The 12173-nt window shown below is 37.2% G+C and overlaps 3 protein-coding genes across 7 annotated transcripts in view; 2 read left to right on the top strand and 1 right to left on the bottom strand.

Annotated features, from left to right (window-relative positions):
• LOC146474120 (ubiquitin carboxyl-terminal hydrolase 40-like) overlaps positions 1 to 12173 on the bottom strand; it is a 60676-nt gene that overhangs the window by 18017 nt on the left and 30486 nt on the right. The window lies entirely within an intron of this gene.
• Positions 726 to 11825, top strand: LOC146474124 (collagen alpha-1(III) chain-like). 4 transcript variants are annotated; one of them, XM_085117409.1, is made up of 3 exons: positions 726 to 1125; positions 1940 to 2079; positions 2332 to 3216. In XM_085117409.1, the coding sequence occupies exons 1-3, from the start codon at positions 1064 to 1066 to the stop codon at positions 2976 to 2978; spliced, it is 849 nt and encodes a 282-aa protein (XP_084973535.1). In that variant the 5' UTR covers positions 726 to 1063; the 3' UTR covers positions 2979 to 3216. The 4 variants fall into 4 exon arrangements, with proteins under 4 accessions (XP_084973535.1, XP_084973536.1, XP_084973538.1 ...); XM_085117410.1 differs by lacking the exons at positions 1940 to 2079; positions 2332 to 3216 and adding exons at positions 10459 to 10598; positions 10931 to 11825 and having other exon boundaries at positions 734 to 1125; XM_085117412.1 differs by lacking the exon at positions 726 to 1125 and adding an exon at positions 1220 to 1269.
• On the top strand, positions 4792 to 7105 carry LOC146474125 (uncharacterized). Its single transcript, XM_085117413.1, has 3 exons — positions 4792 to 4871; positions 5678 to 5817; positions 6219 to 7105. The coding sequence occupies exons 1-3, from the start codon at positions 4813 to 4815 to the stop codon at positions 6860 to 6862; spliced, it is 843 nt and encodes a 280-aa protein (XP_084973539.1). The 5' UTR covers positions 4792 to 4812; the 3' UTR covers positions 6863 to 7105.

The raw sequence follows: 12173 nt of genomic DNA, 5'->3' as shown, positions 1-12173 counted from the left end.
TGTTTTCCACGATAGGCTTGTAAATGATTTTAATTTGTATTTTATATGATTTTGAATTAAAGGAGATCTCAAAGGTATTGGTGTGCGGTGGTATTGAAACTTTGAATGCGTTAAGAGAACGGAGTAGAGGAAAAGAATACCTTATTATAGGAAATTGACGCGTCATGAAATTAACGCGGATTTTAAAAATTCGCGTTAATATAACGTTAATTTCCGCATTATTAATTAAGGGCGCATTAATTTCCGCGACCTTAATTTCCATTACTTTCGCCCCAGATTCTCAATACACTCCCAAAAGCATTGTTTTATCAGGGTGAAGATCCGCTGATAATCAAGGACACTGCATGTGAAGAACGCTGGAAGTGGCCAGATTCCTTTCCTTAACACCTACGTTTAGCGACAATTCCACGGACATTATTTGCATTTCGGATTTTTACACTAAAAGTAAAACTAAATTTGTTCATGTTGTCTCAACAAATTCTGTTCTTGCTGTAATTTGCGTTAATTTCCCTCATTTTGAAATTATTTCCTTTACAGTATTGGGAAGTAAGTTTTCCTTCAATTCGCGTTAATTTCGAATACCTTTTCGAGTGTTAATTTCCTATAATAAGGTAACTCAGATGTCAGACAATTATTGTTATTTACTAAGATATATGTAGAATTTGAATTTTAAGCACTCTAGAACAAACACATGAGACAAAGCCAAACACTGATTCGGCAAAAAACCATGCATGTACATTGTAAAATCCAAAGGTATGGATTTTTAAAGACTTCAAATGTTAACGACCGACCATTATAGATCTTGTTGTCAAAATGATTCCCCTTGGAAATCAATCCTTTGACATATCGTCACCATTCCTTCGAAGCCCACCAAGGTGATATAATTCAGAAGGTTAAAAATAAAATACTGCAAGTAAAATCTCGTTTTCTTCATCATGCATATTTTATTCAGCTTTTGATTTCTCTCACGATGTATAGCCCGACGTTGCCTCGTTTTTCCATATCAGCCCGTAACTAATAAGGCAGCCGAATCTTTATTACTCTTGTAAACAAAGGTTGTACCATGTTGTACCGTATGTTACTGGGTTTCTTGCTCGTCACTGGCTCCTCCTTCTCGACTACCAGGTAGGAACACAGCAAGGAAGAGATACATTTTAGGTGTTTTTATCCCAAATTTTACGGACAATTTAAATTTGTAATAGGGAAACTTAATTTTCTACGGTTGGATGATTGAGAAACGAAACCATGCACGAATAACTTAACAGAAAGGTACTTATTGATGAAAGCTTTCATTTATATACCCAGTGTATATGGACACATGCAAAAGAAATGGTAAAATATTTATCACTCGATTGGCCTTCGACTGAAACGATGCTATAGTAGTTTTTAAGACAGTCAATCTATTTGCTTTCTTGAATGTAATTAATCTTATTTTAGGATGATATAGGAAAAGCAGAGTTGTATGTTTGGGTTTCCCGTGAATTGCTTTCAGCCGTAAAAAAAATCTCTCTTAATAAATATCACAGAAAAATTTTGCCACATTCGAATTTCGTGATTCTAGAGGGAAGATAATTCGCTAAATAACAATAGCATTTCGCTAAATGACGCCATTTTGACGAGTAGGCAAACACGTCTTGAAATAACAGTGTTTGTGTGGAAATCCGATGTCAAATAATTTTCATAAAACATCGCTCCTGAAAAATTCATGAATTAGAATATTTAGACACAATGCAAAGGATTTTACAGAAAATAACTGAGGAATGTAGCTGTGCTAGAAAGCATCTAGTTGCGTTTTGACATTTCCATACATTTGTCGAACCAGCGGCACTAAACTATGCTAAACTACACAGATCTGAAACGATCACAATCCAATTTCGAAGGCCGTAAACAAAAGGGCTATTCAAAATTGTACCAAAGTGAAACAATTTTTCTTTCGCAGAGGTAAGATGAGATACAGAGTGCTAGAGATGGACGCTAAAGGAAATCTGTATTTTTACAGGACTTCACTGTTCTGTAAGAATGAGATCATTAAACGACTGGTAAATGGCAAATATAATCTGGTGGACTCGGCTCCTTTGGGTAAGTTATTCACTAAATGAATTTAACGTGTATATATTTACGCTTTTCAAAAATAAGTGAACAACGAGCATAAAGTGACGTTAGAGCAAAGAATCAATGTTAAGAGAAAATGAGGCTAAAATCAATCCATAAATCACAGTTTCAAAATGAGCTAAGGGCAACAATTATTTAGCACGGCTAACTGAAATAACTAACAAGATAAAATATTTTTGCCATTCTGCATCTTATATTGTTATCCTTTTTTTAACACAGGCTTGTCCAAGGAGTCTCCAGTACTGAACTGTAAAGACCTCAAACTGAAAGTGCCTTCTGCCACGTCAGGTGTCTACTGGATTGATCCGGATGCTGGTTCCCATGGTAACGCTTTCCAAGCCTACTGCGATCAGCACACCGACGGAGGGGGCTGGACACTAGTCTGGAGTTACACCTTCACAGCTTACTCAAGCTTCACGAGTAGCGCAAACGCCGTCACCCCGCGTCCAACTTGGACAGTCAGCTCTGCTAACACACGCGCCTCCACAACAGTGCCATTGAGCGAGACGCATTACGAGGCTATGAACTTTGCTTTGTGGCGCACCATTGGCAAAGAAACACTGATCAAAAGCAACATCAACAACTGGATCGTTTGCAAGGAAGGTACTGGCAGCATAGTGAGACAGAGGGCGGGCTCAATCAACTGTAAACTGGTTAAACAGGTTTCAAAGCAATGCGCTGGAGTGGTGCCAAAGTCTTTGAAGATGGACAATAACGGACCTTATCTCTCCAGCAGTAATGCCCATATTTATTACTTTGACGCTAATACTCGCCATAACTGGCCCACACATGACCCATGTGGAAAAAATCGACCAAATCAGTTAAAAGGTGTGGCTAATCCGCACGGTAATATTTTTGTCCGTTAAAAGCTGATTTCTTACCCGCTCGAGTAATCAAGATAAACATGAAAGTCTGCAATGACACAGCTCAGTTTTTGATTTTAACCAATGCTTGTTAAGGGGTTTTTAAAAAATAAATATTGTTAAGCCCGCCACTCGAGCCGTATAATTACCACTTTACGCTTTAATGTAAAGGGAAAAGTTTCAGAATTTTTATACCGTGTTTGTAAGGTAACTTATGGTACAATGTTGCAAATAAACGAAAGTTTTCGTATTTGAAAGGGTCTCATTTTTTTTTCAGTGTTCATTGATATTTTTTCTTCGACTCTTTCAGTCCCCTGCTGTTTGTATGACATTTTTTAAATTTTTGCCAAGCAGAAATTTCAAGCAACTGAAGAGACTTAATATGAAATCCTTGAATAGGGACAATTTTCGCAGTTCTCCAGACTTGCCATTTTAAACGTTTTTAAAGAAAGCAATTAACAAAGCACTATACTCAATGTTTTGAGAAAGGAATGTCATTTTCTGTTTATTTGTACAGTAATTCTGAAATAATGTAGATTTCACTGATATTCAAATTTCAATGTCTTGATTCGTTTATGTTACAACTCGCTGTCCTTGAACTTCTATTTCAATGAAGAAAGTCTTTCCACGAATTGATTTCACTACATGTCAAGGATGACCTTTCGCGTCTTAACTTTTTATGATTTTGGAATATTTGTTCAAATCGAGACGCTAAATTTTAGTATTTTTTCAAAAGTCCAAAACAAACTTGAACTACCAAAATTGAATAAACAGGAAAATAGGAAGGCAATGAATAAAAACTGGTGAAATAAGGGAATCCTTGTTTAGTACTGAGACGGAAGGAGTACATTCCTCCATATTCACCGGTCGTAAAATAGGCTTCTGTACAAAGACCTTTTTGGGTTGGGACGTTTTGCAACTCGTCGTTTTTCGCACCTTTGACTTAATTTTACTTTTCCCGCCAAAAGGTTTCAAGTTTGGACAATAATAACATTTTTTCCTTTCACATATTACAAAATAATGCCAAAGATACTCCTGATTCGACGCAGAAATGCTGTAAAAATAAAGTTTGAAGGTTGTTTATCATGTGGTATCATATGAATGGTCACGTGGCAGACGTTCGTGGGCGATTTTGTTCTCGCGTGTTTCCACGCTCGCCTTGCCCTTCTTCGACGCACACTTTCGTTTCTAATCCACCATGTTACAAGGTTTCTTTTTTAAGGTTTTCTCTGAGAAATGTCAAAGTGTAACGAAAAAAAAAATGTTTTTAATTAATTTTAGTTAATTTCCTTCACAGTATTGGGAAGTAAGTTTTCCTTCAATTCGCGTAAATTTCGAATTAACACGAGTGTTAATTTCTTATAATAAGGTAACTCAGATGACAGATAATTATTGTTATTAACTAAGATATATGCAGAATTTGAATTTTAAGCACTCTACAACAAACACATTAGACAAAAAAAGCGTCCGCCGCCAAACACTGATTCGGCAAAAAAAAAAAATAATAACCATGCATGTACATTGTAAAATCCAAAGGTATGGATTTTTAAAGACTTCAAATGTTAACGACCGGCCATTGTCAGATAATAGATCTTGTTGTCAAAATGTTTGCCCCTGGAAATCAATCCTTAGACATATCGTCACCATTCCTTCGAAGCCCACCAAGGTGATATCATGCAGAAGGTTAAAAATAAATACTGCAAGTAAAATCTCGTTTTCTTAATCATGCATATTTTATTCAGCTTTTGATTTTTCTGACGATGTGTAGCCCCACGTTGCCTCGTTTTTCCATATCAGCCGGTAACTAATAATTGCTCTTGTAAACAAAGGTTGTACCATGTTGTACCGTATGTTACTGGGTTTCTTGCTCGTCAGCTCCTCTTTCTCGACTACCAGGTAGGAACACAGCAAGGAAGGGATACATTTTAGGTGTTTTTATCCCAAATTTCATGGACAATTTAAATTTGTCATATGGAAACTTAATTTTCTACGTACGGTTGGATAATTGAGAAACGAAGCCAAAGCTTTCATTTATATACCCAGTGTATGCACACAGGCAAAGGAAATAGTAAAATATTTATCATTCGATTGGCTTTTGACTGAATGATGCTATAGTAGTTTTTAAGACAGTCAATCTATTGAAATATGCTTTCTTGAATGTAATTAATCTTATTTTGGGATGATATAGGAAAAGCAGAGTTGTATGTTTGGGTTTCCCGCGAATTGCTTTCAGTGGTCAAAAAATCTGTCTTTAGTTAATAAATATCACAGAAAAATTTTGTCACATTCGAATTTCGTGATTCTAGAGGGAAGATATTTCGCTAAATTGAGAGAATTTGTTAACAATAGGCCTTATCGGTTTTTGACGCCATTTTGACAAGTAGGCAAACACGTCTTGAAATAACAGTATTTGTATGGAAATCCGATGTCAAATAATTTTCATACTGAACATCGCTTCTGAAAAATTCATGAATTGGAAACTTTAGGCACTATGCAAAGGATGTTACAGAAAATAACTGAGGAATGTAGCTGCGCTAGAAAGCATCTAGTTGCCTTTTGACATTTCCATACATTTGTCGAACCAGCGGCACTAAACTATGCTAAACTACACAGATCTGAAACGATCACAATCCAATTTCGAAGCCCGTAAACAAAAGGGCTATTCAAAATTGTACCAACGTGAAACAATTTTTCTTTCGCAGAGGTAAGATGAGATACAAAGTGCTGGAGATGGACGCCAAAGGAAATCTGTATTTTTACAGGACTTCACTGTTCTGTAAGAATGAGATCATTAAACGACTGGTGAATGGCAAATATAATCTGGTGGACTCGGCTCCCCTGGGTAAGTTATTCTCTAAATGAATATTAACGCTTTTCAAAACTAAGTGAACAACGAGCATAAAGTGACGTTAGAGCAAAGAATCAATGTTAAGGTCAATATAAGAGAAAATAAGGTTAAAATAATGGCTAACATCAATCCATAGATCACAGTTTCAAAATGAGCTAAGGGCAACAATTATTAAGCACGGCTAACTGAAATAAATAACAAGATAAAATGTTTTTGCCATTCTACATCTTAATTAATGATTGGATAAAACCGTAGTCTCACGATGTTAAAGAACTAATAATCAAGCTATTGCAGTCCTTTAAAAAAAATATTTTCAGTGGGGAAATGCTCATAATTAAATCAAGCCTATTTTGAATAGTGTCCTTATATCTATTTATTTTTCACTTTTAACACAGGCCTGTCCAAGGAGTCTCCAGTATTGAATTGTAAGGACCTCAAACTGAAAGTACATTCTGCCACGTCAGGTGTCTACTGGATTGATCCGGATGCTGGTTCCCATGGTAACGCTTTCCAAGCCTACTGCGATCAGCACACGGACGGAGGGGGCTGGACACTAGTCTGGAGTTACACCTTCACAGCTTACTCAAGCTTCACTAGTGGCGCAAACGCCGTCACCCCGCGTCCCACTTGGACAGTCAGCTCTGCTAACACACGCGCCTCAACAACAGTGCCATTGAGCGAAACGCATTACGAGGCCATGAGCTTTGCTTTGTGGCGAACCATTGGCAAAGACACGCTAATCAAAAGCAACATCAACAACTGGATCGTTTGCAAGGAAGGCACTGGCAGCATAGTGAGACAGAAGGCGGGCTCAATCAACTGTAAACTGGTTAAACAGGTTTCAAAGCAATGCGCTGGAGTGGTGCCAAAGTCTTTTGGGATACACAGCTACGGACCTTATCTCTCCAGCAGTAATACCCAGTATTACTTTGACGCTAATACTCGCCAAAACTGGCCCACACATGACCCATGTGGAAAAGCTCAAGCAAATCAGTTAAAAGGTGTGGCTAATCCGCACGGTAATATTTTTGTCCGTTAAAAGCTGATTTCTTACCCGCTCGAGTAACAAGATAAACATGAAAGTCTGCAATGACACAGTTTTTGTTATTAACCAATGCTTGTTAAGGGGTTTTAAAAAGATAAATATTGTCAAGCAGGCCACTCGAGCCGTATAATTACCATTTTACGCTGTAATGTTAAGGGAAAAGTTTTCAGCTTTTTTATACCCTGTTTGTAAGGCAACTTATGGTACCATGTTGCAAATAAACGAGGGTTTTCGTATTTTAAATTGTCTCATTTTATTTCAGTGTTCATTGATATTTTTTCTTTGACTCTTTCAGTCCTATTCTGTTTGTATGACATTTTTTAAATTTATTCCAAGCAGAAATTTCAAGGAACTGAAGAGACTTAATATGAAATCCTTGAATAGGGACAATTTTCGCAGTTCTCCAGACTTGGCTTTTTAATCGTTTTTAGGGTGCGTTCGATTGACACTATTCCGGAATAAGAATAATAGGAATAAACCCGAACAACCGGTCGATTGAGACGCTATTCCAATTCGGGAATACATGGAATGTATTCCAAACTTTCTGCTCCAGAGAGCAGAATACTTGGAATAATCCGGAATAATGACGTCATGCTTCGCAGTTTTTTTTCAAATCAACAAACAAAATGGCTTACGCTGCGTGCGAGCAAAACGAAATTTTACTCAAAAAAGGATACTCCTGGAGTCGGGAAGAGACCCTTCTCCTCATTTCCTTGTACAAAGAAAAGGAAGGGATGTTCCAAAATGTTAATTACAAGAAGAAACAAGTCTGGAAAGTGATTGCGGCGATAATGCAAGCGGAGAGTGTCGAGAGTGGTCGAAATATTTCGCCGCGGGCTGACCAGTGCGAAGGCAAATGGAAAGCTCTCACCCTTGCCTTTCGCAAATGCGAAGATCATAACAGTCAAACTGGAAACGAAAGAAGAGAATGTCCATTTTACAAGGAGCTATCGAAGTGTATGGCTACCGGAACAACAGTTTCCGCATAACCTTCGATGCGAACCGCTTTACGCCGCTCTGGCAACAAGTTATTTGCATAAAACAGGGGCAGAAACTCTTGTAAGACATCTTCTTCCTCTTGTACAGATTCCTCCTCGAGAAATTCTTCAACAAAAGTTGCAAAACCTGCAACAATGACCTTTAATGTCGCCGCCATGTTGCTGTTCACGATGTTACGGAAATTTGTTTTTTCCTTCGGAAAACCGCTGTCTGCGTGTTATGTCGCGGGCGTTATTCTAGAAACGAAATAATCGTTTTATTGACGAAAGGATGGAATGGCTATTCTGGAATAATCCGAAATGTATTCTTATTCCGGAATAGGGTCAATCGAACGCACCCTTAAAGAAAAAAATTAACAAAGCACGATACTCAACTCTTTTGAGAAAGGAATGTCATTTTCTGTATATTTGTACAGTAATTCTGAAATAATGTAGATTTCACTGATATTCAAATTTCAATGTCTTGATTCGTTTATGTTACAACTTGCTGTCCTTGAACTTCTATTTCACTGAAGAAAGTCTTTCCGCAACTTGATTTCACTACATGTCGAGGATGATATTTCGCGTCTTAACTTTTCACGATTTTGGAATATTTGTTCAAATCAAGACGCTAAATTTCAGTATTTTTTCAAAAGTCCAAAACAAAGTTGAACTGCCAAAATTGAATAAACAGGAAAATAGGAAGGTAATGAATATAAATTGGTGAAACAAGGGAATATGGTTTACCACTGAGACGGAAGGAGCACATTCCTCCATATTCACCGGTCGTAACACAAGCTTCTGTACAAAGACCTTTTTCGGTTGGGACGTTTTGCAACTCGTCGTTTTTCGCATCTTTGACTTAATTTTACTTTTCCCGCCAAAACGTTTCAAGTTTGGACAATAGTAAAATTTTCCCTTTCACATAAAACAAAAAAATGCCAAAGAACCTCCTGATTCGACGCGGAAATGCTGTAAAAATTAAGTTTGAAGGCTGCTTATCATGTGGTATCATATGAATGGTCACGTGGCAGACGTTCGTGGGCTAGTTTGTTCTCGCGTGTTTCCGCGCTCGCCTTCACCTTCTTCGACGTACACTTTTGTTTTTTAATCCACCATGTTACAAAGTTTCTATTTTGAGGTTTTCTCTGAGAAATGTCAAAGTGTAACGAAAAAAAAAAATTTTTTAATTAATTTTAGTTAATTTCCTTCATAGTATTGGAAAGTAAGTTTTCCTTCAATTCGCGTAAATTTCGAATACCTCAATTAACACGAGTGTTAATTTCCTATAATAAGGTAACTCAGATGACAGATAATTATTGTTATTAACTAAGTTATATGCAGAATTTGAATTTTAAGCACTCTACAACAAACACATTAGACAAAAAAAGCGTCCGCCGCCAAACACTGATTCGGCAAAAAAAAAAAAATAACCATGCATGTACATTGTAAAATCCAAAGGTATGGATTTTTAAAGACTTCAAATGTTAACGACCGGCCATTATCAGATAATAGATCTTGTTGTCAAAATGTTTGCCCTTGGAAATCAATCCTTTGACATATCGTCACCATTCCTTCGAAGCCCACCAAGGTGACATCATTCAGAAAGTTAAAAATAAAACACTGCAGGTAAAATCTCGTTTTCTTAATCATGCATATTTTATTCAGCTTTTGATTTCTCTGACGATGTATAGCCCCACGTTGCCTCGTTTTTCCATATCAGCCTGTAACTAATAAGGCAGCCGAATCTCTATTGCTCTTGTAAACAAACGTTGTACCATGTTGTACCGTATTTTACTGGGTTTCTTGCTCGTCAGCTCCTCCTTCTCGACTACCAGGTAGGAAGACAGCAAGGAAGAGATACATTTTAGGTGTTTTTATCCCAAATTTCATGGACAATTTAAATTTGTATTTTGGAAACTTAATTTTCTACGGTTGGATGATTGAGAAACGAAACCATGTATGAATAACTTATAGAAAGGTACTTCTTGATAAAATCTTTCGTTTCTATACCCAGTGTATATGCACACATGCAAAAGAAATGATAAAATATTTATCATTCGATTGGCCTTCGACTGAAACGATCCTATAGTAGTTCTTAAGACAGTCAATCTATTGAAATGTGCTTTCTTGAATGTAATTTTAAATCTTATTTTAGGATGATATAGAAAAAGCAGAGTTGCCGTATGTTTGCGTTCCCGTGAATTACTTTCAGTCGTTAAAAAATCTGTATTTAGTTAATAAATATCACAGAAAAATTTTGCCACATTCGAATTTCGTGATTCTAGAGGGAAGATATTTCGCTATCTTGAAATAACAGTGTTTGTATGGAAATCCGATGTCAAATAATTTTCATAAAACACCGCTTCTGAAAAATCCATGAATTGGAAACTTTAGGCACTATGCAAAGGATTTTACAGAAAATAACTGAGGAATGTAGCTGCGCTAGAAAACATCTAGTTGCGTTTTGACATTTCCATACATTTGTCGAACCAGCGGCACTAAACTATGCTAAACTACACAGATCTGAAACGATCACAATCCAATTACGAAGGCCGTAAACAAAAGGGCTATTCAAAATTGTACCAATGTGAAACAATTTTTCTTTCGCAGAGGTAAGATGAGATACAAAGTGCTGGAGATGGACGCTAAAGGAAATCTGTATTTTTACAGGACTTCACTGTTCTGTAAGAATGAGATCATTAAACGACTGGTGAATGACAAATATAATCTGGTGGACTCGGCTCCTTTGGGTAAGTTATTCACTAAATGTATTTACGCTTTTCAAAAATAAGTGGACAACGAGCATTACAATGATTACCAAAAAGTGACGTTAGAGCAAAGAGTCAATGTTAAGGTTAATATAAGAGAAAATTAGGGTAAAATAACGGCTAAAATCAATCCATAGATCTCTGTTTCAAAATGAGCTAAGGGCGACAATTATTGAGCACGGCTAACTGAATAAACTAAAGCTATTGCAGTCCTTTAAAAAAATATTTTCAGTGGGGAAAGGCTTATAATTAAACCAAGCCTATTTTGAATAGTGTCCGCGTATATCTATATTGTTTTCCTTTTTTTAACACAGGCTTGTCCAAGGTGTCTCCAGTATTGAATTGTAAGGACCTCAAACTGAAAGTGCCTTCTGCCACGTCAGGTGTCTACTGGATTGACCCGGATGCTGGTGCCCATGGGAACGCTTTCCAAGCCTACTGCGATCAGCACACGGACGGAGGGGGCTGGACACTAGTCTGGAGTTACACCTTCACAGCTTACTCAAGCTTCACGAGTAGCGCAAACGCCGTCACCCCTCGTCCCACTTGGACAGCCAGTGGTGCTAACACTCGTGTCTCCACAACAGTGCCATTGAGCGAGACGCATTACGAGGCTATGAACTTTGCTTTGTGGCGCACCATTGGCAAAGAAACACTGATCAAAAGCAACATCAACAACTGGATCGTTTGCAAAGAAGGCACTGGCAGCATAGTGAGACAGAAGGCGGGCTCAATCAACTGTAAACTGGTTAAACAGGTTTCAAAGCAATGCGCTGGAGTGGTGCCAAAGTCTTTGGTGATGCACAGCAACGGACCTTATCTCTCCAGCAGTAGTACCCATTATTACTTTGACGCTAATACTCGACAAAACTGGCCCACACATGACCCATGTGGAAAAGATCGACCAAATCAGTTAAAAGGTGTGGCTAATCCGCACGGTAATATTTTTGTCCGTTAAAAGCTGATTTCTTACCCGCTCGAGTAATCAAGATAAACATGAAAGTCTGCAATGACACAGTTTTTGTTATTAACCAATGCTTGTTAAGGGGTTTTTAAAAAATAAACATTGTGAAGCAGGTCACTCAAGCCGTATAATTACCATTTTACGCTGTAATGTAAAGGGAAAAGTTTTCTGAATTTTTATACCGTGTTTGTAAGGCGACTTATGGTACAATGTTGCAAATAAACTAGGGTTTTCGTATTTTAAAATGTCTTATTTTATTTCAGCGTTCATTGATATTTTTTCTTCGACTCTTTCAGTCCTCTGCTGTTCATATGACATTTTTAAAATTTATTCCAAGCAGAAATTTCAAGGAACTGAAGAGACTTAATATGAAATCCTTGAATAGGGACAATTTTCGCAGTTCTCCAGAATTGGCTTTTTAATGGTTTTTAAAGAAAAAAATTAACAAAGCACTATACTCAATGTTTTGAGAAAGGAATGTCATTTTCTGTTTATTTGTACAGTACTTCTGAAATAATGTAGATTTCACTGATATTCAAATTTCAATGTCTTGATTCGTTTATGTTACAACTCGCTGTCCTTGAACTTCTATT

This window comes from Pavona decussata, unplaced genomic scaffold, assembly GCF_977016875.1.
Source record: "Pavona decussata unplaced genomic scaffold, jaPavDecu1.1 SCAFFOLD_91, whole genome shotgun sequence".
In the NCBI taxonomy this organism is placed as follows: Eukaryota; Metazoa; Cnidaria; class Anthozoa; order Scleractinia; family Agariciidae; genus Pavona; species Pavona decussata.
This window is presented reverse-complemented; position numbering and strand designations above follow the sequence as displayed.